This window comes from Pyrgilauda ruficollis, unplaced genomic scaffold, assembly GCF_017590135.1.
Source record: "Pyrgilauda ruficollis isolate IOZ18807 unplaced genomic scaffold, ASM1759013v1 scaffold169, whole genome shotgun sequence".
Taxonomy (NCBI): domain Eukaryota; kingdom Metazoa; phylum Chordata; class Aves; order Passeriformes; family Passeridae; genus Pyrgilauda; species Pyrgilauda ruficollis.
In genome coordinates, this window is record NW_024515764.1 from 166105 (window position 1) to 191400 (window position 25296).

Consider the following 25296-nt stretch of genomic DNA (forward strand, 5'->3'; position numbering starts at 1 on the left):
AACTTCGAATTTTTACCAATCACCAATCAACTTCCAATTTTTACCAATTCATCTTGAAATTTTTTCCCCTACAACCTCAACCCCAACATAACACTCCCTTAAAAACCCAACATTCCCGGGCGGGCCCCGAGCGGAGCGATGCTCCTCCCAGAGGATTAGCCAACATTCCCAGGGCAGGGCAGCTCCCCAGCCTTCCCCACTCTTCCTTTCCTTTAGAAACGCCTTTTCCCTTCTTCCAGCTCATTCCGCACCAGAACTTTGGATTTCTCGCAGCTTTTCTTTCCTCTCTTTAATTTTTTTTTTTTTTTCCTGTAGTTACCGGCTCGCAGGGCCAAAGTTTTATCCTGTAAAGTTTTATTATGTGAAGTTCTATTCTGTAAAGTTTTACTCTGTAAAGTTTTCTATCTAAACTTTTATTATCTCCACGTTTTTTCTTCCCGGACTAAACCCCGCTCCCGGGGCGAGCAGAAGGAGCTGCCCGTGCTCCAGCCCTGCTGTCAGGATGGATTTATGGCTTTAAAAGGAGCGGGGGCAGGAAGGAAAATTCCCCGCAGGAGCCAGAGCTCGCGGCTCAGCCGGCATGGCTCGGGGAGCCGGACCGTGACCGAGCTCGGCTTTTTGCTCGGATTTAGGGCGGTTTGGCCAGCAGCAGGCTCGGCTATGTTGGCCAAGGCGGTATTTTCACTTTTTCTGTGGCTGCGGTTCGCTGCGGGGCAGGACACACCTGAGCCAGGTGAGTGCCCGGAGAGGCGAAGCGTTCCTGCGCTGCTTTTCCTCCTGTTCTCCTCAAAACAAAAAAAAAAAAACCTTTTTCAGAATAAAAGCTGAGCCTACCGTGCTGCTTTAGGGCGTTTAGGAGCGCTCGTGTACAAGAAACAAACCCAACCTGCCTGTAGTTGCTGCTTAGAAAGTAATTTTTTGTTTTGGTTTGTTTGTTTGCTCCCGGTGGGGGAGAGGAAATTGTCCCAGAAATGAGCAGATTTAGGAGAAATCCTGCGGGAAATCCTCGCTGCTCGCGGCGGGCGCGGAGAGGAGCCGAGGCGGTGATGAACGCTGTAATTCAATCACTTGGGCTGGAAAACGCTTCCTGCGGGATGGGGAATGACAGCGGGGCTGTGCTGCCGAGCGGGGACAGGGAGGGACGGGGATGGACGGAGGGATCCATGGACGGAGGGATGGACGGAGGGATCCATGGACAGAAGGACAGGGATGGACGGAGGGATCCATGGACGGAGGGATCCATGGATGGAGGGATGGACGGAGGGATCCCTGGACAGAAGGACAGGGATGGACGGGGGGATCCATGGACAGATGGATGGATGGATGGATGGATGGATGGATGGATGGATGGATGGATGGATGGATGGATGGATGGATGGATGGATGGATGGATGGATGGATGCTGGTTTAGGATCAGCTGGGTTTGGGCTGAGCTGTGTTAGGGATTGAGCTGGGTTTGGGCTGAGCTGCCTTTGGCCTGTCCCCCTCTGTTCAGGAGATGCCCATCCCAGCCTGGCACAGCTCCTGGCAGTGGCTGTGGCACTGTGCCACGGGCACAGGGACAGGAGCACTTTACCCATGGAGAAGAAGGTAAAGAAGAACAACCAGCCTCCACCCTAAACCCTCCATCTTCCTTCATATTTATTTCTATATCCTAAATCCCCAAACTCTACGGTTTCCACCCGTGACATTACACACTTCTGACCAACTCCACGCCCATAATCCAAATTCTATCATTCCATTTTGGAGCCCTTCTCCACAGCCCCAGGTCAGTGCAGTGCTCTCTTTTGGGTCAGTACCTTTCAGCACAGAAAACTAAAAACCCTCAGCACCCAGGCTTCCAACACAAGCGGTGAGAGAAGACAACGGTGGGATGTCAAAGCCAGTTAACCCAGACAGGAGATGATCCTTCCTGGCTGTGAGTGAGCCCCAGGAGCCCAGGGCTGTGTAAATCAGCGTGCTCAGCTCCCAGCTGAGAGCTCGGCTAGCGGATGTCTCCTGTCAGCATCCCGGGAAGCCTGGCCAGCTGCTTTCCTCCTGGAAAAGCCAGCAGGCAGCGTTGTGTTTCCATGGTGACGCTTTGCTTCCCATATTCAGCCCTTCAAAACACTTCTGAGCCCGGGGCATCCACCCAGGATCACGCAGGACCATGCTGGTGTCCCTGCCACAGCCCAGGCTCCCGCAGAGCGCATCTGCAGCTGCCCCAACACTTCAGGAGTCAGGGAATCGCTCCTGGGTGCCCCTTTCCCTCCAGACCCCCCCCCTGAAAAGTGAGAAATCCTCATCTGGCACCCGGCCACGCCGTCTGAAGTGCCTGAGAGCAGCAGCTGCTTGCGTGAGCAGGGATCTGCTGGTAACAAACCTCTGCAGCCCCACCTCTGGCACGGATGGCGTGTTTGTGCTGGATGCAGGACAGGGAGCAGGAGGAAGGATGAGGGAATTGGAAGCCTGGACCTACAGGGGAGGGTGATTTCAGTGTCTGGTTGCTTTGTGAGCCTTGCCACGCTGCTGATGGGGGCAGAGCCTTTCTCTCGATGTTTTTTTTTTTTAATGGATTCTTTCTGCTGAACAGGAGGAATTTGTTTCCATTTCATGAGTGTCACAGAGGGGATGGGGGCTGAATGAAGGAGAAGCTTTCTGCTTGACCCACAGAGGGTTTCTTTAGCTCCAAAACACCCCCCTGCCCTTCAGCTGCTGGTTTTGTTAACCAGTTGTGGTTAACCAAGGCAGAGCCCTGTGGGGTCAGGCTGGGGCTCTCCCTAATTAACAGCAATGAGTAATGGGGAAAACCAGCATTTAAGGGATGTGAATGTGATGCCCCACTCCCTTGGTGCCCCAGAGCTGCAGGGGACAGACAAAAGGACACGGCTGTGACTCCTCAAACCTTTGTATTTTGGGGTTTCACCCAAAAGGACACGGCTGTGACTGCCCTTTGTTCTTTTGGGGTTTCACACAAAAGGATGTGGCTGTGGCTCCCCAAACCTTTGTTCTTTTGGGGTTTCACCCAAAAGGACATGGCTGTGAGCCCTCAAACCTTTGTATTTTGGGGTTTAACCCAAAGGACATGGCTGTGAATCCCCAGACCATTGTTCTTTTGGGGTCTCACCCAAAAGGACACAGCTGTGAGCCCCCAGACCTTTATTCTTTTGGGGTTTCACACAAAAGGACATGGCTGTGACTCCTCAAAGCTTTGTTCTTTTGGGGTTTCACCCAAAAGGACACAGCTATGACTCCCCTTTGTTCTTTTGGGGTTTCACCCAAAAGGACACAGCTATGACTCCCCTTTGCTGTTTTGGGGTTTAACCCCAAAGGACACAGCTATGACTCCCCTTTGCTCTTTTGGGGTCTCACACCGGTGCTCACCCAGCTGTTCCCCATGCAGGTAGCTCTGGCAGCAATGGGATTTCTGCTCCCTGGGGTGAATTCCCAGCTCCCCTCCCAGTGCCTGTGCACATGACCCCGCTGTTTACTGCTGCAGGAACGTCCTTTGGCCGCTGATCCCATTGCTGCCAGGGCCAGACGCTTTTCCAGCTGCTCCTTGCAACACTTGGGGATTGAGGGACACTTCTCAGAGCAGAGGGGAGGAACAGCCCCGTGCTGCCAAGACCTCTCCCCGTGTCCTGCCAGCCAGACCAGTGCCTTGTGCTCCTTCCAGCAGAGGGGAGAGCTCAGGGCTGGGCTTTGCCCTTGTGCAGCCAGCAGCCCTGCTGGAATGCCACTGGGAGCTCTGGGATGGGGTGGCAGGGAGCTGTGGGGTCACAGTCCAGCTCTGCTGGGTGGTGTGGTGATTCCTGGGCTCCACTTTCGTTTCGTGCCCGGCTCTGAGCTCCAGGGTGCTGCAGGGGAGTGTCTGTGGCTCAGGGTGAGCTGTGCTGGGTCACACAGAACTGGCCAGGATCCAGCTGGGGTGCAGGGCACAGAATCAGGGAATGATTGGGGCTGGAGGGACCTTAAATCCCATCCCATCCCACCCCTGCCATGGCAGAGACACCTAATAGGTAACCAGGGAGTAATTTTGTGAGCCAGCTAACCTCTGTATCTTTTAAATTTCCCTCTTCTATCACGTTGCCATAGTGATAGCCTTGATGTGTTCCTTGAGAAAGATACGGGGCTTTCCTTATCACAGAATCACAGAATTCCTAGGTTGGTAGAGACCTTTAAGACCATCGAGTCCAACCCATGTTCTAACACCTCAACTAGATCACGGCACCAAGTGCCACATCCAGTCTTTTTTTAAACACATCCAGGGATGGTGACTCCAGGAAGATATCCCCCGGGAGCCTTTGCTGGCTCACAAGAACAGCATGAAATGTCCTTCCCACGGGTGCCTGTGCAGGGTTTGGGTTCACAGCACTCCACTGATGCTGCTCCTTGTCTCTGCCCTGCCAGGTCCCCAGCCATCCACCTCCAACACAGAGGGCGACCTCCTCTTCCTGCTGGACAGCTCCGCCAGCGTCTCCCACTACGAGTTCTCCAAAGTCAAGGAATTCATGTGGGACCTTTTGCACCCTCTCACCTTTGGCCCCAGGGACGTGCAGACCAGCATCATCCACATCAGCACCACTCCCACCATGGAGTTCCCCTTTGACCAGCACCTGACCAGCGGCTCCCTGAGGAAAGCCATCGGGGACACGCGGCAGCTGATGGGCGACACCAACACGGGCAAAGCGCTGTCCTACGCCAAGGAAAAGCTCTTCAGCGGCGAGGCCGGGGCCCGCCCGGACGTGCCCAAGGTGCTGGTGTGGGTGACAGACGGCTTCTCCACGGATGACATCTCGGAGCCCATGCAGCTGCTGAAGGACAGGGGCGTCACCGTGTTCATCGTCAGCACCGGCCGCGGGAACTTCCTGGAGCTCTCGGCGGCCGCCAGCCAGCCCTCGGACAAACACCTGCACTTCGTGGACGTGGATGACCTGCCCATCATCACCAAGGAGCTCAGGGATGCCATCCTAGGTAGGCGGGCAGGGCTGGGGGGTGATGTGGGGTTCAGGTGGGGGATGCCTGTCGGAAGCCAGGACGTCGCTCTGGGTGGCTCCAGCCCCGGGCTGGGGAATCCTGGCAGGAAACCAAAGACACTTGTGCTGTCATTTTATTGCAAAAGTTCCATATTGCTGTCTCCTTATCACAAAAGTTTCATATTATACTATTAATACTATATTATAACTATTAATACTGTATTATAACTATGCTAAAGAGAATAATGTGCTCTGACTCTGTGATTTAGAAGGGTGAACAATTGCTTTATTAAAACTATACTGTATTACATTTACATTATAACTATACTAAAGAGAATAATGTGCTCTGACTCTGTGATTTAGAAGGGTGAACAATTGCTTTATTAAAACTATACTATATTACATTTATATTATAACTATACTAAAGAGAATAATGTGCTCTGACTCTGTGATTTAGAAGGGTGAACAATTGCTTTATTAAACCTATACTATATTACATTAATATGCTAATTAATTAGCATGTTAATTAGTAATATTAATATATACTATATTACATTAATATACGAAAGAGAATAATGTGCTCTAACTCCATGATTCAGAAGGCTGAACAATTGCTTTATTAAAACTATATTATACTACGTTACTACTATATTATAACTATGCTAAAGAGAATAATGTGCTCTGACTCCATGATTCAGAAGGTTTAAAAATTGCTTTATTAAAATTATGTTATATTACATTAATGCTATATTATAACTATACAAAAGAGATTATTCTATTCTATTCTATTCTATTCTATTCTATTCTATTCTATTCTATTCTATTCTATTCTATTACATACTAAAGAAAAACCTGTGACTCTCTCCAGCCAGTTAGGCACAGCTTTGAGTGATTGGTTAATTAATAAAAACAACCATCACCAGAATCTAATTACCAAATCCCTTCAGGTAAACAATCTCCCTAACACATTCTGCATGTGCAAAGACAACAGGAGCAGAGAACAGAGATAAGAATTGTTTTCTCTTTTGTCTGAGCTTTCTCACAGGCTTTTAGCTCCCCAGGAGAAATCCTGGGAGGGAGAATTATGTTCAAAGAGTGTGTGAATACCACAGTTATCTATTCCCCAATAAGCATCTCCTGTGGACAGTGCTTGGGGGGGAAATTTCCTGTGGGAAATTCAGACACACCACACTCACCACGGCCAGGAGAGGCAGCAGGGCCTTTTGCAGGATAAATTCCATCAAAGGTTTATTCCAGCTTGCTGAAGGAAAATCAGGAACAAAAGTGGTGTGCAGAGGGTTAAAAAGGGGGTGGCACAAAGGGCAGGGCAAAGGGCCACCAGGGCTGCCACAAGCCATGAGGGAACAGGGGAAGGACAAACCATGAGAGTTTGGGGCGTCTGGGGAAGGGAACGGGAGTGCTTTGTGCAAGACTCCTCGGGGAAGTCTTTTTTTCAGCCTAAGTGGGGAAAACTCTACGGTAAATTCTTCCAAGGCCGTGCCCAGGGGGTTTCCCTGAGGGGGGAGGATTCGGGGGGCTCCACAGGGGGGTTTGTGGTTGGCTCTGTGGGGTGGGCAGTGGGAGAATCCCCCAAATCCCACGCTCATCCTGACCCCAAAGCCCTGCCCTGGCAAATTGTGGGGTTTGCCCACCGTGCCACAGGTCCAAATATAAACCAAGGCTTCTGGGAGGTCTGGGACAAATATTTGCCCTTGGAATATTTCAGAGAGTGGGACAGATTCCCTTCAGTGAATTGAAGTTGTGCTTGTGAGGAGTTCAGCTGGGAATGAGGAACTCAGGCAGCAAAATATCTGAATTCCTTAAAACCCCACAAGTCTTTGAAATGAGTCATGCAGGTCAGGCATCTGCACACCCCAGGCAGAAAATGCCCCCACCTGCACAGGCTGTTAACCAAAGGTTTCCCAAACAGGAGTGATTTCACCTCAGCAAGATTGTGGACACAAAGTGCCTGAGCCCCCTGAGCTGATTTTCACATTCAGGTTGATTTTTATTATTTTTCTCTCAAAAGTTTCTGTCTCTGTGCCAGCTGATGGAGGAACACAAACGTGTTGAACACATCTGAAATGGGATGTGTGTGTCCCTGGCAAGGATTTGGTCCTGTCAGCTCCCTCCAGCTCTTATTTAGGATAAATCTGACTCCCTAAAATACTCCACCAAGGGCTGAGACCTCCAACTCCTGCAGTTGTTCTCTTAGAAAATACAATTAAGGACGGTGCCTGCTGTCAGCATTGAGACTATAGGAAAGGAATGTTTGTGTTCCATAAATCCCCTGTTCTAACGTGTTCCACATCTGCCAGATCCTTGGCCTGACTTGGCCAGCACAGCCTCTGGAAGAACAGCCCAGCCCTGCCCCAGCAGCCAAGTGTTACCTCTGTGCTCCTCACGGGGCTGCAGCGCTGGCTGGGAGAGGGGAATGCCACTGGGATGCCACTGGGAATGCCACTGGAATGCCACTGCTGCCAGAGCCACCTGCACGGGAGCACCAGTGGAAACCCCAAAAGGGCAAAGGGGAGTCACAGCTGTGTGCTTTTGGGTTAAACCCCAAAAGAACAAAGGTTTGGGGAGTCACAGCCATGTCCTTTTGGGTGAGACCCCAAAAGAACAAAGGTTTGGGGAGTCACAGCTGGGTCCTTTGGGGTTAAACCCCAAAAGAACAAAGGATTGGGGAGTCCCAGCTGTGTCCTTTGGGTTAAACCCCAAAAGAACAAAGGTTTGGGGAGGCACAGCTGGGTCCTTTGGGGTGAAATCCCAAAAGAACAAAGGTTTGGGGACTCACAGCCATGTCCTTTGGGTTAAACCCAAAAAAGCAAAGGTTTGGGGAGTCACAGCTGTGTCCTTTGGGGTTAAACCCCAAAAGAACAGAGGGGAGGCACAGCCATGTCCTTTTGGGTGAAACCCCAAAAGAACAAAGGTCTGGGGAGTCACAGCCATGTCCTTTGGGGTTAAACCCCAAAATACAAAGGTTTGGGGAGTCAGAGCCATGTCCTTTTGTGTGAAACCCCAAAAGAACAAAGGAGATCATAAAACCTGCACAGGTCACAGCTGCTGTGCCCGAGAGCAGCATTCTGTGAATCCAGCAGGTCTAAAACCTCCTGGGCTGGGATTTTAATGCCAGGTGAGACTCCCACACGGATCCAGGGTTTGCAAAGTGCCAGATTTTGGCCACATCACCTGATTTCACCTTAATAAAGCCACTTAAGTCAATGCTGCCTGCCTGGAGGAGGCAGCCCTCAGCCACCACCCCTCCTGGCATGGCAGGGACATCTTGGCAGGCAGGAATTAATTAATTCCAGCTCTGGAATGGCCCAGACTGGTTTAATTATCACTTATCTTCATCTTCTGCTACTGTTAAAAAAAAAAAAAAACCAAAAAAAACCAAACCAAAAAAACAGAGGAGGCTTTTGGAGAGGCACAAACAAGCTTTGTCAAGAGCTGCTCTCCTCCTTCCACCTCCTCTCCAGGAATGGGCTGTGTCCTGCCTGCTCCACAGAAATTCCAAAACCTTCCACCTCCTCTCCAGGAATGGGCTGTGTCCTGCCTGCTCCACAGAAATTCCAAAGCAAGGCTTCCTGCCAAGCTGCTGCAGCCTCAGGTGGGCTGAGGAGCCTCAGCCTCCACAGGGAGACACCCCTGAGATGTGTTGGAGCTGAAATGTGGCTGCAGAGCTGCTGCTGCTGCTCTGGGAGGGGGGCAGGACAGGGGCTGGGGGTGTTCACTGCCTGTTTTTTCCTCGGCCCATGCAGGAATTGTGCAGAATGCAGCTCCAGCCAGCCTGGCTGTGGCACAGCTGGCTCCTGGCAGGCACCTCCGCCCTCCCCAGAGGGGAGGGAAGGTTCTCAGGCTGTGCAGGAGCTCAGGCTCCTTCTGTTGGATCTCAGATGTGCCCAAACTGCGGCATTTGGTGCTCTCCTGCTGGGGAAGGACCCCCTTGGTTGTGAAACCAAGGCATTCCTCCGAGGTGACATCAGCCCTGTGCCTGCAGACACTTGCTCTGTGCTCAGCTAAGCTGAGGCTGCTGACTCCTTCCAGCCTTTGGCACCAGCTCCTGAGCCAGGCTTTGCAGGAGCCCTGAGCATCCCCACATCCCACACGTGCTCAGGGCAGTGCATTTCTGACCCAAAACCAGCTCCTGGGGGAGTGCTGCTGCAGGGAAGGCTTGCAGCTCTGCTGGTCTCTCCTGGCACTGATCCAAGCAGGTGAGCACACCTCAGACCCTGCAGATGCAGAAGTGAAATCCCCGCTCCCAGAATCAGAACATTTCCCCACTCACATCCAACAGAACCAGAACACAGAAGTGATTTGTCCCAAATCCCAGCTGCAGCTTCTCAGACCCAGTTTAGGACAGGTTCTTCTGCAGCCAGGCAGGAGAACCTGTGTTAATCTGGTTCTGAGAAACTGCAGGAGAACCTGTCCTAATCTGGGTCTGAGAAATTGCAGGAGAACCTGTCCTAATCTGAGAAACTGCAGGAGAACCTGTCCTAATCTGGGACTGAGACTGCAGGAGATCCTGTCCTAATCTGAGAAACTGCAGGAGATCCTGTCCTAATCTGTGTGTGAGAAACTGAATGAGAACCTGTCCTAATCTGAGAAACTGCAGGAGATCCCATCCTAATCTGGGTCTGAGAAGCTGCAGCTGGGATTTGGGACAAATCTGTGCTGCTCTTGCTGCTCTTGCTGCTGTTTTTTGCTCACGCTCAGCATGAAACCAGCAGCATTCCTGCAGGTCTGATCCTGATCTCTCCAGTGGCTGCAGGGCAGTGTCTGGAGGAGGAGGAAAAGTGTCACCAGCTGAGTGTCACCAGGCAGGCACTGCCTGGCTCCTGTACAGGATATTAATTATTATTAATTATTATTAATTATTGCTGCTTGCCTCTGGGAACAGAGGGGCTGGGAAACACATTGTGTGTTGGATTGAGCTCTTTTCTGACCCAGAGGTGGGGCAACTGAGAGGTGTTTGAAAAGCTTTTATTCTATTTTCAGTCTCATGTGAAGAGTGACACAATACAGATGTTCTAATTCATGCTATTACAATCAGGAGTTAACTATTTCTTAATTACAGTACATTATAAATGTTCTTTGGCTTATTAGATTTAGCTGCGCTCTGTTGTAAATGTTTTAAAGCCAATCTTCTAAAATTACCCCTCGTGGGCCCTACTACAATGCATCTTTCATAGTTCTGTTTCTCCAAAGTGTCTAATCTTTTTTGTAAGGTCATCTTTTGAAACTTGTTTCTAGTTCCACTTCTCTCTCCACAATGCCTGTCCTGTCCCACGGCATTTCTAAACCAGCATTTCTTATCTCCAGGTTTGCACTGTGTGAGCCTTCTGTCTGCCTTTGAGAACTCTCTATAAATCCATTTCTCACCACTGTGGGCATTTATTTCTTTATTCTCTGTGCTTTATTGCCCTTTTTATATGCTGAAGGCTTCCAGGGCTCTGGCAACAAGGGGCAGAGCTGTTTGCTGTGGGCTTCCTGCCCTTTGATCCACAGTGTCCCTGCCTCCCAGCTCACTTATTTCCATTCCCTGAGCTTTTGGCAGGATTTTTGGCAGCGCTGAGACCTTTCCTGTGCTCCCTGTTCCTTCGTGGCAGGTTTGTGGGGCTCCCAAAAAGGGTGCAGTGCCCCAGGAGCTGTGAGTGGGTGGAGGGCTGCTGAGATGGGATGGGATGGGATGGGATGGGATGGGATCGTGAGTGGGTGGAGGGCTGCTGGGATGGGATGGGATGGGATGGGATGGGCACAGAGCAGGGAAATGTTCCTGCCTGCCTGCCTGGGAGAGCCAGGGAACAGCTCAGAGGAAAAACTGAGGCTGTTTTATTTGGTACAGAGGAGTTGGCAGGGCTCGGAGCAGCTCGGAGGAGGAGAGCTGATCCTCTCCCAGCTAAAGGACGAGTCTGGGAGGGAAAAGCAGCCCCAGCTTGCAGCTTTGGGAGGAATTCTGTGCCTCCCTTCACCTCTGTGCAATGGGGAGACAGTGAGAGCTGCCTGGAGTGCTCTGTGAGTGCCTGAGCATGAGCTGGAAGGTTCTTTTATAAGGATTTTGGGGCACTTCAAGAGTTTTAGGGGCACATTCTAAGAGCACTTAGGGTGCTCTTAGAAATCCTTTAAAAACAGAAGAGATCTCCACGTCACTTCCCTGGAGTTAGAAACAAAGTCCTGTGTGTTTGTGCCTCTCTGGAAGATCAGAAAACACTGGAATTCTGCCCAAAATGGGCATGTCAGAAGGGCCAAGGAGCTGGGGGAGCTGCCCAGCACCACCAGAGGGATTTGTGCCTGGCATTTGTGGTCTGGAGCCTCGAAGAGAAGCAGCCACCATCCCTGGGTGTGTTTAACAAAGCCTGGATGTGGCACTGGGGGCCAGGGTTTAGCTGAGGTGCTGGGGCTGGGTTGGATTCCATGGTCTTGAAGGCATCTCCCAGCCTGGGGATTCTGAGAATTTGGGAGAATTCTGTGAATTTGGGGGAATTTTGGGAATTCCAAGGAACTGGGGAGGTGGTGGAGTCACCATCCCTGGGTGTGTTTAACAAAGCCTGGATGTGGCACTGGCTGCCAGGGTTTAGCTGAGGTCTTGGGGCTGGGTTGGACTCGATGGTCTTGAAGGTCTCTTCCAGCCTGGGGATTCTGAGAATTTGGGGGAATTTCGGGAATTCCCAGGAACCGGGGAGGTGCTGGAGTCACCATCCCTGGATGTGGCACTGGGTGCCAGGGTTTAGCTGAGGTCTTGGGGCTGGGTTGGACTCCATGGTCTTGAAGGTCTCTCCCAGCCCAGTGATTCTGGAATTCTGTGAATTCTGTGATTCTGTAATCGTGTGACTCAGGGCCAGGGAGAGGTGAGGTGGCACAAGAGGGCTCTGAGTGTTGAATGTCACCGAACAAGGGAGCTCTGTGAGCCCTGCAGGGGCTGCGTCCAGCTGGCTCAGCAGGGCTGGCACTGCCCACGTGCTGCCCTTTCCTCCTGGGCACCGGGCACTGCCCAGAGCAGGGAGAAATAAGGGAGAAATAAGGGAGAAATAAGGGAGAAATAAGGGAGAAATAAGGGAGAAATGGAGAAATGGAGCTCTTCACGCTCTGGGCTCCGTCCTGTGCAGGGATTTGCTGGTTTGGTTTCAGTGGTTGGGAATTTCCACGGGGAAATGAATTTGTAGAGAATTCAATCTCTGTGCTAGGTTTGAGATCTAGACCAGATCTCTAAATCTCTAGATCTAGACCAGGTCTCTAGATCTAGACTAGAGCTCCAGATCAGGTGATTCAGGGAAATAAAACTGTGAAAGATGCATTGTCAAAAGACTCATTAAAGGTAATTTTAGATAATTAGCTTTAAGGCATTTACAGCATAGTGTTATAAAAGCTGATAGGCCCAGGAACACTTATAATGTATTATAATTAAGAAATAGTTGGCTTCTGATTGTGCTAATGTAAATTATAACATCTGTATTGTCTCATCCTTCACATTAAACTAAAAAAAAATAATTACAAAATATAAATATGTAAATAAAATATACAAAATATAAATATAAAAAATAAAAATAATAAAATATATACATATATTTAATTAAATATATAAATATACATTTATATATTTAAATAAATATAATAAATATAGAAATATATTAAAGTACAAATATAAAAATATTAAAATAGAAAATATAAATATATATGAATATATAAAATTAATAAAAATAAATAAAATATGGAATATAAAATATTGTTACAATATAAATATAAAAATAAAAATAATAAAATATATATTTAATTACATATATAAATATATATTCTAAAAAATAAAAAATAAAAGCTTTTAAAACACCTCTCAACTGAGCACTCCATCTCTGAGTAAAAAAAAAACCTTAATCCAACAGCACACCTCGGTGACTTCAGGGGTGCTGCCAGCTGCACCCCTGCTCCAGAAGGGCTGGGCCTGCTCCGCGCTGTGGTCGTTGATGGCAGCAGTGATTTCTGTCCCTGTCCCTCTTCCAGATGTCATCCAAGCCAACCGGCTCCACGCCACCGACGTCACCTCCAGCAGCTTCCGCCTGGTGTGGCCCCAGCTGCTGTCCCAGGACAGCGGCTTCTACAGCCTGCAGTACACCCCCAGCGGGGACCCCGCGGGGACCAGGACACTGCAGGTGTCGGGGGCCCTCAGCAGCCTCCTGCTCACCAACCTGGCACCAGGAACCACCTACGAGGTGGCTCTGATCCCCGAGTCCAACGTGCACTACTTCCCCGCCCAGAGCACCCGGGTCACCACTCTGCCAGGTACGACGGGCATGGCTTGGGCCTTGGGGACAGGGACAGCATCCCTGTGTCCCACCTGGGGCTCCCACCTTGTGCTCTGTGGAGAAGGGACCGTGAGGATATTGCAGGAGAAGGACCTGTGAGGATATTGCAGGAGAAAGACCTGTGAGGATATTGCAGGAGAAGGACCCATGAGGATATTGTAGAAGAAGGGCTCGTGAGGATGTTGCAGGAGAAGGGCCTGTGAGGATATTGCAGGAGAAGGACCTGTGAGGATATTGCAGAAGGACCCGTGAGGATATTGCAGAAGGACCCTTGAGGATATTGTAGGAGAAGGGCCCGTGAGGATGTTGCAGGAGAAGGGCCCATGAGGATATTGTAGGAGAAGGACCTGTGAGGATGTTGCAGGAGAAGGACCTGTGAGGATATTGCAGGAGAAGGACCCGTGAGGATGTTGCAGGAGAAGGACCCGTGAGGATATTGCAGGAGAAGGACCTGTGAGGATGTTGTAGAAGGAAAAGTCTGGCTCTTACCAGGACTCAGGAGTGAGGAGCTCAGGGGATGGCAGAGCTGAGGGTGTGGGAGGTGACTGCCAGAGAAATGAAGGATTTTATGCTGGTACCAGGGCAAAGTTAAGATAGAGGATCCTGGAATGACCTAAGGGAATCTGGGGTTGAGAGGGGAAGAACTCAGAGCAGGATCAGCCTCTCTGTGCAGAAATAACTCAGATTTTATTGGGGGGCAGCCTGCAGAAAGGGGGCAAACTGAAAAACTGGGCTGGGGTGGCAATGTCAAGGTGGACCTGTACACAATATTAATTTTCTGCATGCAAGAACAGTTCTGGCTGAAAGGTTGAGAAACCCTTTGGGCTGAGCTGTGTCATGAGTATCAACATCTGCTTGCTGGGTTGATTTCAATTCCTTGCTGGTTGATTTCAATTCCTTGCTGGGTTGATTTCAATTTCGCTGGGTTGATTTTAATTCCTTGCTGGGTTGATTTTAATTCCACTGGGTTGATTTGAATTACACTGGGTTGATATGAATTCCTTGCTGTTTTGATATGAATTCCTTGCTGGGTTGATTTCAGTTCCACTGGGTTGATTTCAATTCCTTGCTGGGTTGACTTCAATTCCTTGCTGGGTTGATTTCAATTACACTGGGTTAATTTCAATTCCTTGCTGGTTGATTTCAATTCCACTGGGTTGATTTTAACTCCACTGGGTTGATTTCAGTTCCTTGCTGGTTGATTTCAATTCCTTGCTGGGTTGATTTCAATTTCACTGGGTTGATTTTAATTCCTTGCTGGGTTGACTTTAATTCCACTGGGTTGATTTGAATTCCACTGGGTTGATATGAATTCCTTGCTGTTTTGATATGAATTCCTTGCTGGGTTGATTTCAGTTCCACTGGGTTGATTTCAATTCCTTGCTGGTTGATTTCAATTCCACTGGGTTGATTTTAACTCCACTGGGTTGATTTCAGTTCCTTGCTGGTTGATTTTAACTCCACTGGGTTGATTTCAGTTCCTTGCTGGTTGATTTTAACTCCACTGGGTTGATTTCAGTTCCTTGCTGGTTGATTTCAATTCCACTGGGTTGATTTTAACTCCACTGGGTTGATTTCAGTTCCTTGCTGGTTGATTTCCATTCCTTGCTGGGTTGATTTGAATTCCACACCCTTGAAGCCCAAGATGTTGCAGGTCAATAATGCTCATTAAATCCTCATTCTCACCTCTCTCCATTGCTTCCAGAGGAAATCAGCCCAGTGCAGGTTCTCATCTCAGACTCTGGACCTCACAGCTTCCACGTCAGCTGGGCTCCTGTGCTGGACAGCGTGGCCACCTACCAGGTCCTGTACGGGCCGCTCCCAGGGAACTCAGCCAAGGTGCTGCAGGTGGATGGGAGGCACAACAGCACCCTGGTGGAGCACCTGGCACCCAACACCACCTACCTGGTGACAGTCACTGCCATCTACAGATCTGGGAAGGAGAAATCCCTGTCAGCCAAGGCCTGCACCCAGGAAGGTGAGGAGGGCAAGTGGCAGCACAAGGAGTGTCCCCAGAGGGGCACCCGCCTCGGGGTGAGGCCAGAGGACCCAGAATCCAGCCCCTGGGTGGATTTTTATTATTCAGGATCCAGTATTTTATTATTCAGAATGCAGCCCATGGGGTGGGGAAGCTGCATGAGCAGCTCTGGATGTGTAGCAGATGTGCCAGGGCTGGAAGGGAGTCACAAACACAGTGCCAGCTGTTAATGGGGCACATTAACAGCTAATCTGCACCCCTGCAGATCCAAGAATCTCCCTAAAGAAGGAAGAAAAGTGCCTTTCCTGACTCCTCTGTGCCTGTTCCTTGGGGTGATTTGGCATTACAAGGATAGGAGTTGATGAAGTTAATGAGCAGAATCTTGTGCTCTGTGGAGAAGGATCCGTGAGGATATTGCAGGAGAAGGACCCATGAGGATATTGCAGGAGAAGGACCCGTGAGGATATTGCAGGAGAAGGACTCATGAGGATATTGCAGAAGAAGGACCCGTGAGGATATTGCAGGAGAAGGACCCGTGAGGATATTGCAGGAGAAGGACCCGTGAGGATGTTGCAGGAGAAGGACCTGTGAGGATATTGCAGGAGAAGGACCCATGAGGATATTGCAGGAGAAGGGCCCGTGAGGATATTGCAGGAGAAGGACCCGTGAGGATATTGCAGGAGAAGGGCCCGTAAGGATATTGCAGGAGGCAAAGTCTGGCTCTTATCAGGACTCAGGAGTGAGGAGCTCAGGGGATGGCAGAGCTGAGGGTGTGGGAGGTGACTGCCAGAGAAATGAAGGATTTTATGCTGGTACCAGGGCAAAGTTAAGGACTAATTAGTCTGAGCTCAGAATCCCCAGGCTGGAAGAGACCTTTAAGACCATGGAATTCAACCCAGCCCCAACACCTCAGCTAAACCCTGGCACCCAGTGCCACGTCCAGGCTTTGTTAAACACACCCAGGGATGGTGACTCCAGCACCTCCCTGGGCAGCCATTCCAGAACTTCATCACCCTTTCCAAAAAAAACTTTTCCCCAATATCCAACCAGTATTTCCCTTGGTGCAGCTTAAGGCTGTGTCCTCTGGTTCTGTCTGTTCCTGGAGAAAGAGCCCAAGCCCAGGGAAGAGACCTTTAAGACCATGGAATTCAACCCAGCCCCAACACCTCAGCTAAACCCTGGCACCCAGTGCCACATCCAGGCTTTGTTAAACACACCCAGGGATGGTGACTCCAGCACCTCCCTGGGCAGCCATTCCAGAACTTCATCCCCTTTCTGTAAAAAACTTCATCACCTTTCTGCGAAAAACTTTTCCCCAATATCCAGCCCGTATTCCCCTTGGCACAGCCTGAGCCTGTGTCCCCTCATCTCCTCCAGCAGGAGAAGCAGAGCGATTTTCTCTCTCACCAAAGGCCAGCCCCGGGGGGAGCAGGGATCCCTGGGGCACCATGCCCTGCCTCACACGGCTTTCTCCCCGCAGAGGGCTCCAGGGTGCGGCACCTGCGCTTCGAGGCCGCGGGTCCCAGCAGCCTGCGAGCCTCGTGGGACTCAGCGGACGGGGCCGTGCTCGGTTACCGGGTGCGCTGCCGGCGGCAGAGCGGCGCCTCCTCCGCGCTCAGCGTGTCCCCGCAGGTGCGTGGAGAGGGGAGCAGGAAGCGATACGTGTTGTAATGTTGGGGTTTCTGCAAATGGTAAAATGGATTTTGTATGTTGTCATAAAGATATATTGATATTTGTATTTATTTAATATTTAATAGTTAATATTATATTTATTTTATATTTATATTTGTATTTATATCTATATTTATTTATATCCATATTCATATTTATTTATTTTATATATTTTATATAATTATATTTATTTATTTATATTTATTTATATTTATATTTATATTTATATTTTATTTATATTTTTATTTATATTTTTATTTATATTTTTATTTATATTTTTATTTTTATTTTTATTTTTATTTTTATTTTTATTTTTATTTTTATTTTTATTTTTATTTTCATATTTATTTATATTCATTTCGATTTCGATTTCTATTTATAGAGAGTTTTATATATATATGTCTACATATATAAATATATAGACATATATATATAAAATGATAAAGATATAGAGTTTTATATATACTTATAGTTTTTATATATATATATATAAAGATATAGAGTTATATATATAATTTTATATATACATCTATGTATATATAGATACAGAGCTATATATATCTTATAAAGATATATATAAGACTTTGTTATAAAGATATCGTTTTTATTTCTGTTGTTAATTAGGCTTAATGAAATAGCTGATATAAGTATGTGTTATAGATCTAAGTATGTGTTATAGATCAGCCGATATAATTGTGTTAAATGCCTGCTGGGGTGGGATAACACCCGATGAGCACAGGATGAGGACACGTGTGCAGATCTGCCAACACAGGATGAGGACACGTGTGCAGATCTGCCAACCATCAGCACTCAGGTCTGAAGGCAGCGTGGGCCAGGGCCCAAAAAACCTGGAGGGGATAAAAAAGGACCAAAACCACACCCAAGGAATGCGGATGCTCTAAAAAGGTGGAACAGAGGAGGAGCCGTGCTAAACAATTCTTGGAATATGTAAACTAGTTTGGGGAACAGTTTAATATGCAGAATTGTTTATGAATATGCAACAGGCTGATGTAATGAAAAGGTATTTAAGGGATATCCCTGAAGAGAACAGTGTGCTCTTGGCTGACCCAATAACCTTTGTTCTGTGCTCCTTGACTCCTATTGTCCTTTATTAAACTTTTTACATTTTTGCTCTATGCTCCTTGCCTCCTATTGTCCTTTATTAAACTTTTTACATTTTTGTTCTGTGCTCCTTGTCTCCTATTGTCCTTTATTAAACTTTTTGCATTTTTTGCTCTATGCTTTTTGTCTCCTTTGTCCTTTATTAAACTTTTTGCATTTTTTGCTCTATGCTTTTTGTCTCCTATTGTCCTTTATTAAACTTTTTGCATTTTTTGCTCTATGCTTTTTGTCTCCTATTGTCCTTTATTAAACTTTTTGCATTTTTTGCTCTATGCTTTTTGTCTCCTATTGTCCTTTATTAAACTTTTTGCATTTTTTGCTCTATGCTTTTTGTCTCCTATTGTCCTTTATTAAACTTTTTGCATTTTTTGCTTATTAACCTTTTTCCATTTTCACAGGAGGGTGATAACACTCTGTATACACCAGGCTGTTCTTTGCCCCTTGGCCGGGAGCGCCCCAGCGCTGGATGTTTTTTCTCTCTCTTATTTTATCCCTCACTAAAATTTACCAAAATTCTTTCTCTTCCCACCGTGTTTCCCAGGTGCACAGCGTGCTGCTCAGTGACCTGCCCTCGGGCAGCAGGGGCAGGGTGTGTGTGCAGCCCGTGTACAGCAACCAGCCTGGCAAGAGGCTCTGCCGCACCGTGCTCCGGCAGCCAGGTGAGCTCAGGGCATCCTTGCACTTAGGAGAGGGTTTGGGCTCTTCAAACTGACAGGATTGGTGGTTGTAAAGTTGTTTACTGCGTGAATACATCAGTTGTTTACTGCATGAATACATCAGTTGTTTATTGCAGGATTACATCAGCGCCAAAGGCGAAGAATGCACAGAATTGAAGTCCAGGCTGAAAGCTTTCTGGCATTGATGCTTTGTGTAGGCTGAGCTGGAACAGAGGCTGGGCAGAGTTAAAGAATATTGTCTGCTCATAAACAGCAGTGCACATCAAGGGCTGGGCATTAGGACCAAGCAGCAGCTTGGGATTAGGAGGAGAAATATGGGAGATGGAGAGAGGAAAACACACTTCAACCTGAGCAGCAGCTTCTTGGAAATATTTGGAGTGATGCCTTGGGAAGGCTGACCTAGAACAGACTGGACAGAGCTAAAGAATAAAGCAGGGATTTATGACAAGGATCTCCTCCATGGATCCACCTTGGGCAGCACAAGAGCCCAGCCAGGGCTGCAGCCAAGGTGAACCAAAATGGTCCCAAAATGAACCCAAGGTGAACCAGAATGGTCCCAAAATGAACCCAACATGAACCAAAATGGTCCCAAAATGAACCAAGATGAACCAAAATGATCCCAAAATGCACCCAAGATGAACCAAAATGGTCCCAAAATGCACGAGCACTCACGGGGTCTCTCCCTGTGATCAGCTCTTGGATCCCACGTTGTTTGTGCTCTTGGGCTGAGATTTGGATCATTTGTCCTTGGTGCCCAGCTGGAGCAGGAATTGTTTTGTCTCCCTGCTCTGTGCACAGAGCTCACCATCCCCAAATGGTCCCAAAACGAACCCAAGATGAACCAGAATGGTCCTAAAATGAACCCAAGGTGAACCAGAATGGTCACAAAATAAACCCAAGATGATCCAAAATGCTCCTAAAATGAACCCAAGATGAACCCAAATGGTCCCAAAACGAACCCAAGATGAACCAGAATGGTCCTAAAATGAACCCAAGGTGAACCAGAATGGTCACAAAATAAACCCAAGATGATCCAAAATGCTCCTAAAATGAACCCAAGATGAACCCAAATGGTCCCAAAACGAACCCAAGATGAACCAGAATGGTCCTAAAATGAACCCAAGATGAACCAGAATGGTCCCAAAATGAACCAAAGGTGAACCAAAATGGTCCAAAAAAGAAACCAAGGTGAACCAAAATGGTCCCAAAATGCACGAGCGCTCACGGGGTCTCTCCCTGGGATCAACTCTGCTCCAGTTCATTGTCCAATTATTCATAATTCATTCATAATTCATAATTAATTCATAAGCTTTATGCTGAATTAATTCATAAGCTTATGATGAAGTGAGTCCCAATGTTCCAAGCAGAAGCCACTACCACTTCTTTTGCACCCCAGTACAGGAGGGTTTTATTCATAAATCATCCAATCAGCTAAAAATTCAATCTGAATTAATTCATAAGCTTATGATGAAGTCCCACCCTGCTTGTTCTTCTCTCTCCAGCCCATGGGGTTTGTGCTCTTGGGCTGAGATTTGGATCATTTGTCCTTGGTGCCCAGCTGGAGCAGGAATTGTTTTGTCTCCCTGCTCTGTGCACAGAGCTCACCATCCCATAATATGAAGCTCAGACCCACACACTAAAGCAGCACAGAATCTGGAAAATAGAAAAGCCAAAACCTGAGGCATCAGCAGAGTCCCAATGTTCCAAGCAGAAGCCACTACCACTTCTTTTGCACCCCAGTACAGGAGGGTTTTATTCATAAATCATCCAATCAGCTAAAAATTCAATTCTAAAACATTTTTCTTGCACCTGTCTGAGCTTAATTCCAATGTGGGAAATACTGTCAGTTCTTACACAAAATTTACACAAATATTTCTATTTGTTCTATATAGAAATGTAAGCAATTTCGTTATGTCTGGAGCCAAGTCAATTTTGTGAAAGGGAGCATTACTGAACTTTAGGCTTTAGGGCTTTTTACTCTCTTAAGGGACTTAAAATATATTTCTACTTACTTAAAATGAAAACTTACACTCCTGCTGTGTGGCTTAATAGATTTCAGTTTCTCTAAAGGTTCCAATTCAAATCCTGCATTCCTTTCTCTCTCTGAGGGGTTTCTGTTTCATGCATTCCAAAACCACAGAGGGCTGGGATATTCTGTGCTCATCACTGCTCTTGTTTCACCAAAATTGGGCTTTTCCCCCCGTTTTTAGGAGTAAGACTCCTCCTAGTGGAGTTTATTGCAGGCAGGAGGAAGAAAATCCCACTTTGGGATAACTGGGGTGGGAACACTGCTAAAAGTGCTCTTGAAAAATCATTTGGAGCCTTGGTTGCCCTTCACTTGGCAGGGGACACATAACAATTAAAGCCATTTACAAAAACACAACATTTCTTTCTTCCTCCTGCTGCCCAAAAGCCACTTTCAGACATTGAAGGGCATTGAAGGGTCCTGACAGGATGGAGTACAACTAAACAGAAGCTACTAAATAAAGCTCTTTTTTTCCATCTAGGGGCTGCAGTGAGAGCAAAAATACGGGAATAAAGCACATGGGACTCAGTTTTCTTTGTGGTGGAAAGCCTTTTTCTTATTATTACTATTATTCTCCTTATTCTTATTATTCTTATTATTCTCATTATTTTTATTATTCTTATTATTTTTATTACTCACACCTCGTGTGGGACTCCGGTTTGTTAGCAGTTTCCTTGCCAATTACATTATTAATTAGTAAAAGTTGTTAAGTTGTATGGATTGGTCACTCAAATTCTCAGTGTCCGCATGCTGGGGAGGTTGTTGATGAAAAATAGTTTTCATCTTTCTAGCTAAGGGTGTAAAAACAGTTTATAGAGGTGCAAGTTGTTTTTGTAGCCAGGAATAGATTGCCTATTATTCTCATTATTCTCATTATTCTCATTATTCTTATTATTCTCATTATTTTTATTATTCTTCTTATTCTTACTACTCACACCTCGTGTGGGACTCCAGTTTGTTAGTGGTTTCCTTGCCAATTACATTATTAATTAGTAAAAGTTGTTAAGTTGTATGGATTGGTCACTCAAATTCTCAGTGTCCGCATGCTGGGGAGGTTGTTGATGAAAAATAGTTTTCATCTTTCTAGCTAAGGGTGTAAAAACAGTTTATAGAGGTGCAGGTTGTTTTTTGTAGCCAGGAATAGATTGCTTTGTTAATGAACTGCTCACACCAGGATTATTTTTACATGGGAACTGGCTTGGCTGAGAACAAATGACAATCCAGCCAGAGAAGGCCTGATTTTATGAGGCTTTTCTTTATAATTTTATAATTTTTCTACCTATAGCAACATTAAAATGCTGTATTTTTATGCTTTTAATGCATAGAAATGCATTCATTTATTAAATGTATTAATTTTATTCAATATTATATTTATTATTATTTATTTATTTTTCTTTCTTAATTAATATTATTTAAATATTAAACAGATACATTTAATTATTAATTAAATGTATTATTTAAATATTATTTAAATATGCTATTAATCATTGTTAATTTAATTACTAATTTTATTTATTACTTAATATCATTTAAATATTAAATCAAAATAATTTATTAAAATTTATTTATGCATTGAATGCACAAAATACATTTATTTATTTCTTAAATTTATCATCTAAGTATTATTTATAATTTATTTATAAATAATACTTAGTTTTATTATTTATAAATAATACTAAGTAATATTTATAATATATTAATTATTATTAATTTAATTATTAATGGTTTTATTAATTAATAATTGAGAAATAGTAATTAATTTAAAATTAATAATTAATAAAATAATTAATGCTATGCAAACATTAAATACGTAAATAAATTTATTTATTAACATTTATTTATGCATTTAATGCATAAAACTAAAGGGTGAGATCTGGGACAGATGTGGAGAATGGCTGGCTAAAGCTGACATTTTTATTCCTTTTATTCTGACATTTTTATTCCTCAAGTTCTGACATTTTTATTCCTTTTATTCTGACATTTGTTTTCCCCTTATATTCTGAAATTTTTATTCCTTATATTCTGAAATTTTTATTCCCTGTGTCCTTCCAGCTACAGAGGCCCGAGGATACCGGCACAGAGAGCGTGACAGGCTGCAGTGAGCTGACTCCCAGCAGAGCAAAGGTCTTGAACGGACAAAGATTTGGACAAAAACAAGGAGAAACCAGGGCAGGAAGAAGCTCATCTCCCAGGCTGTGCTGTCCCTGGAGGTGTCCTGCTTGTCCAGCCCAAGCTCTGCCAGGGTTTAAAGGCTTGGCCTGGCTGGATGGAGCAGCCAGTGTGACTAAAAGATGCCAAATGTGTCCCCATGTCGTAGAAACGCGAGTGACAAACGGAGGCGGAGTGGTGGAGCCTCACTATTGCTAGCTTGCTGCCCATTTTCCGTTTGCTCAAGGTTGATCCAGGATTCTTTTTGCAGCTCAGGAGCACAGTCAGGACTCGGCTGTTCATCTCAGAGAGAGGTTCTACCTGGCCAAATCCACTCCTGAGTCCAATCCATTCCCTCCAGGGAGCCTGGAAGGAATGAGAGAGCAGGAAACCCAAAATCCTGGGAGTGTGCTTCCCTCCAGGAGCAGCTGAGAGCCCAGAAAAGCCAGACAAAACCACCTAAAGCACTTATTTTTGTTTCTGTGCTCCTGCCTGGATCATTGCTCTGGCTTTCCTGCAAACCCTCTTCACCGAACGGGAGTGCTGCTGTCCTCGTGGGGATTAATTAGCCTGGTCTGTGACTAATTACAGGCAATAAGTCTCCAGCACTGTCATTCCTCTGCGCTCTGAACACACACAGCACATCTCTGGTGTCTGGTCTTGGGCTTCCACCCAGTGCTAAGCTTGAGCTACACTTAAAAATCAATGTTTTTAAGGCAGAAGAATAAATCTGATTATTTCCCTTTGCCCCTAAGCTTGAACTCGCTGTCTCTAAGCCACTCTGGAAAGGCAAGCTGGGGAAAAAAAAAAATTAATTATAAATACCTAGTGACCAAGCAAATGGTTTCAAAGTTCAGGGCTTAGGGCTGTAAAGAAATGTAGATATTTCTCTGCTAAACCCCAGCATCAGTGGGAACACCCTCCCTCAGTAACTCCTGCTTTATTTTAAATTTATTGCTTATTTGCCCTCCGTGTAGAACTTGGTTTTGAAGCAGTGCTGTTTGTGGGGAGCCCCATGCAGCCCCACAAACCCTTCCTAAAAAGCTTAAACCAGCTCCTTTTGGAGCTGAGAGAAACTTTTATTCCTAACTTTGTCTCCTGAGAGCTGAATCCTTCATCTCCACCTTTCTGGAGCATTTTTCCTTGGGCTGCCTTGCTCAGGAGAGGAGGGAGGTGAGTCATTCATTAACTCTATAAAGAGATTTTTCACGTGATTTGTGTCCTCCTCTGGAATGTTTGTCACTGATTAATCTCAGTGCTGAAAGGATGACAAAGCCCCTGGAAGTGCTCATGCAATAAAATGATTTTGTTTCTTCTCGCTGTAGAACAGAAATTAAGTTTGCACAACTCCCTGCATAGTTTATTAATGCATTAATTTTCATCCCCCCCCCCACAAGTTGTAACACACCCTTTTGAAGACAATTAAATATAAATACAAGAGCTACTGAATGGTTCCTTTGTGCTTGCTGGCAAATCTGTGGGGGTTTTTTGGGGGGAATTGTGGGTTTTGTTCCAGGGGTTGAAAAGCTGGCATTCATAGAATCATAAAAGTTGGGAAAAACTGCTGAGATCACCCTGTTCAATCATAATTTTAAATGAAGTGCATGTTCTACCCGTGCCTGAATTTTACTGGTTTACTCCAAACTTTTCCCCTTCCCCCAAAAAAATGTGATGGAAATGTAAAAAATAGAAATATATTGGTGCTGATAAAGCCTCAGTTCCAAAAGGATTGTTTTACCCTGAAATCTTGGCAGATCTGATAAATATTTGTGCTCGGGCACAGGGTGGGATTGTTGGGATATCCTGGACTCTGATCCTTGTGGATCCCTTCCAGCTCAGGATATTCTGTGTTTCCATGGATCTAAGTGTGAATTTGAGAAGAAAAATGAACATTTAGAGAAAAAAATAAAAGATCTGAAAGGTGTCCTGGGGTGTCCTGGACTCTGATCCTTGTGGATCCCTTCCAGCTCAGGATATTCTGTGTTTCCATGGATCTAAGTGTGAATTTGAGAAGGAAAATGAACATTTGGAGAAAAAAAATAAAAGATCTGAAAGGTGTCCCCGGCCTGCTGCTGAGGGCTGGGCATGCTCCTGGTGTATTCTACATTTTACACCACTGCAGGCTGCAGAATTCCACGTGTTCCTGACTTTTGCTGCACTCCCCTTTCCTCTCATCCTTCCCATTCAGAAATGATGGACTGGGAGCTGATTTCCATGGAATATCCTCACTCTTTATCCCAGATAATCACAGCAATGGGATTCCCTGTGCTCCCCTTTTCAGGAGGCTCCTGTCTCATCTTTTCCATGCCAAAACATTGGATTAGGAGCTGATTTCCAGGGAAATCCTGCTCTTTATCCCACATAAGCACAGCCGCAGGTTTCTCCTTTTCTGCTTTCCCATCCTCTCTGCCATTCCAAG

General features: G+C 46.2%; 1 protein-coding gene across 1 annotated transcript; it reads left to right on the forward strand.

Annotated features, from left to right (window-relative positions):
• The first annotated feature begins 269 nt into the window (after positions 1 to 269).
• On the forward strand, positions 270 to 24319 carry VWA1 (von Willebrand factor A domain containing 1). The gene is made up of 7 exons (XM_041463684.1): positions 270 to 733; positions 4390 to 4953; positions 12954 to 13232; positions 14961 to 15233; positions 16714 to 16865; positions 18568 to 18685; positions 22782 to 24319. Exons 1-7 carry the CDS (start codon positions 511 to 513, stop codon positions 22829 to 22831), a joined length of 1659 nt encoding a protein of 552 aa, XP_041319618.1. The 5' UTR covers positions 270 to 510; the 3' UTR covers positions 22832 to 24319.
• The last annotated feature ends 977 nt before the right edge of the window (positions 24320 to 25296 follow it).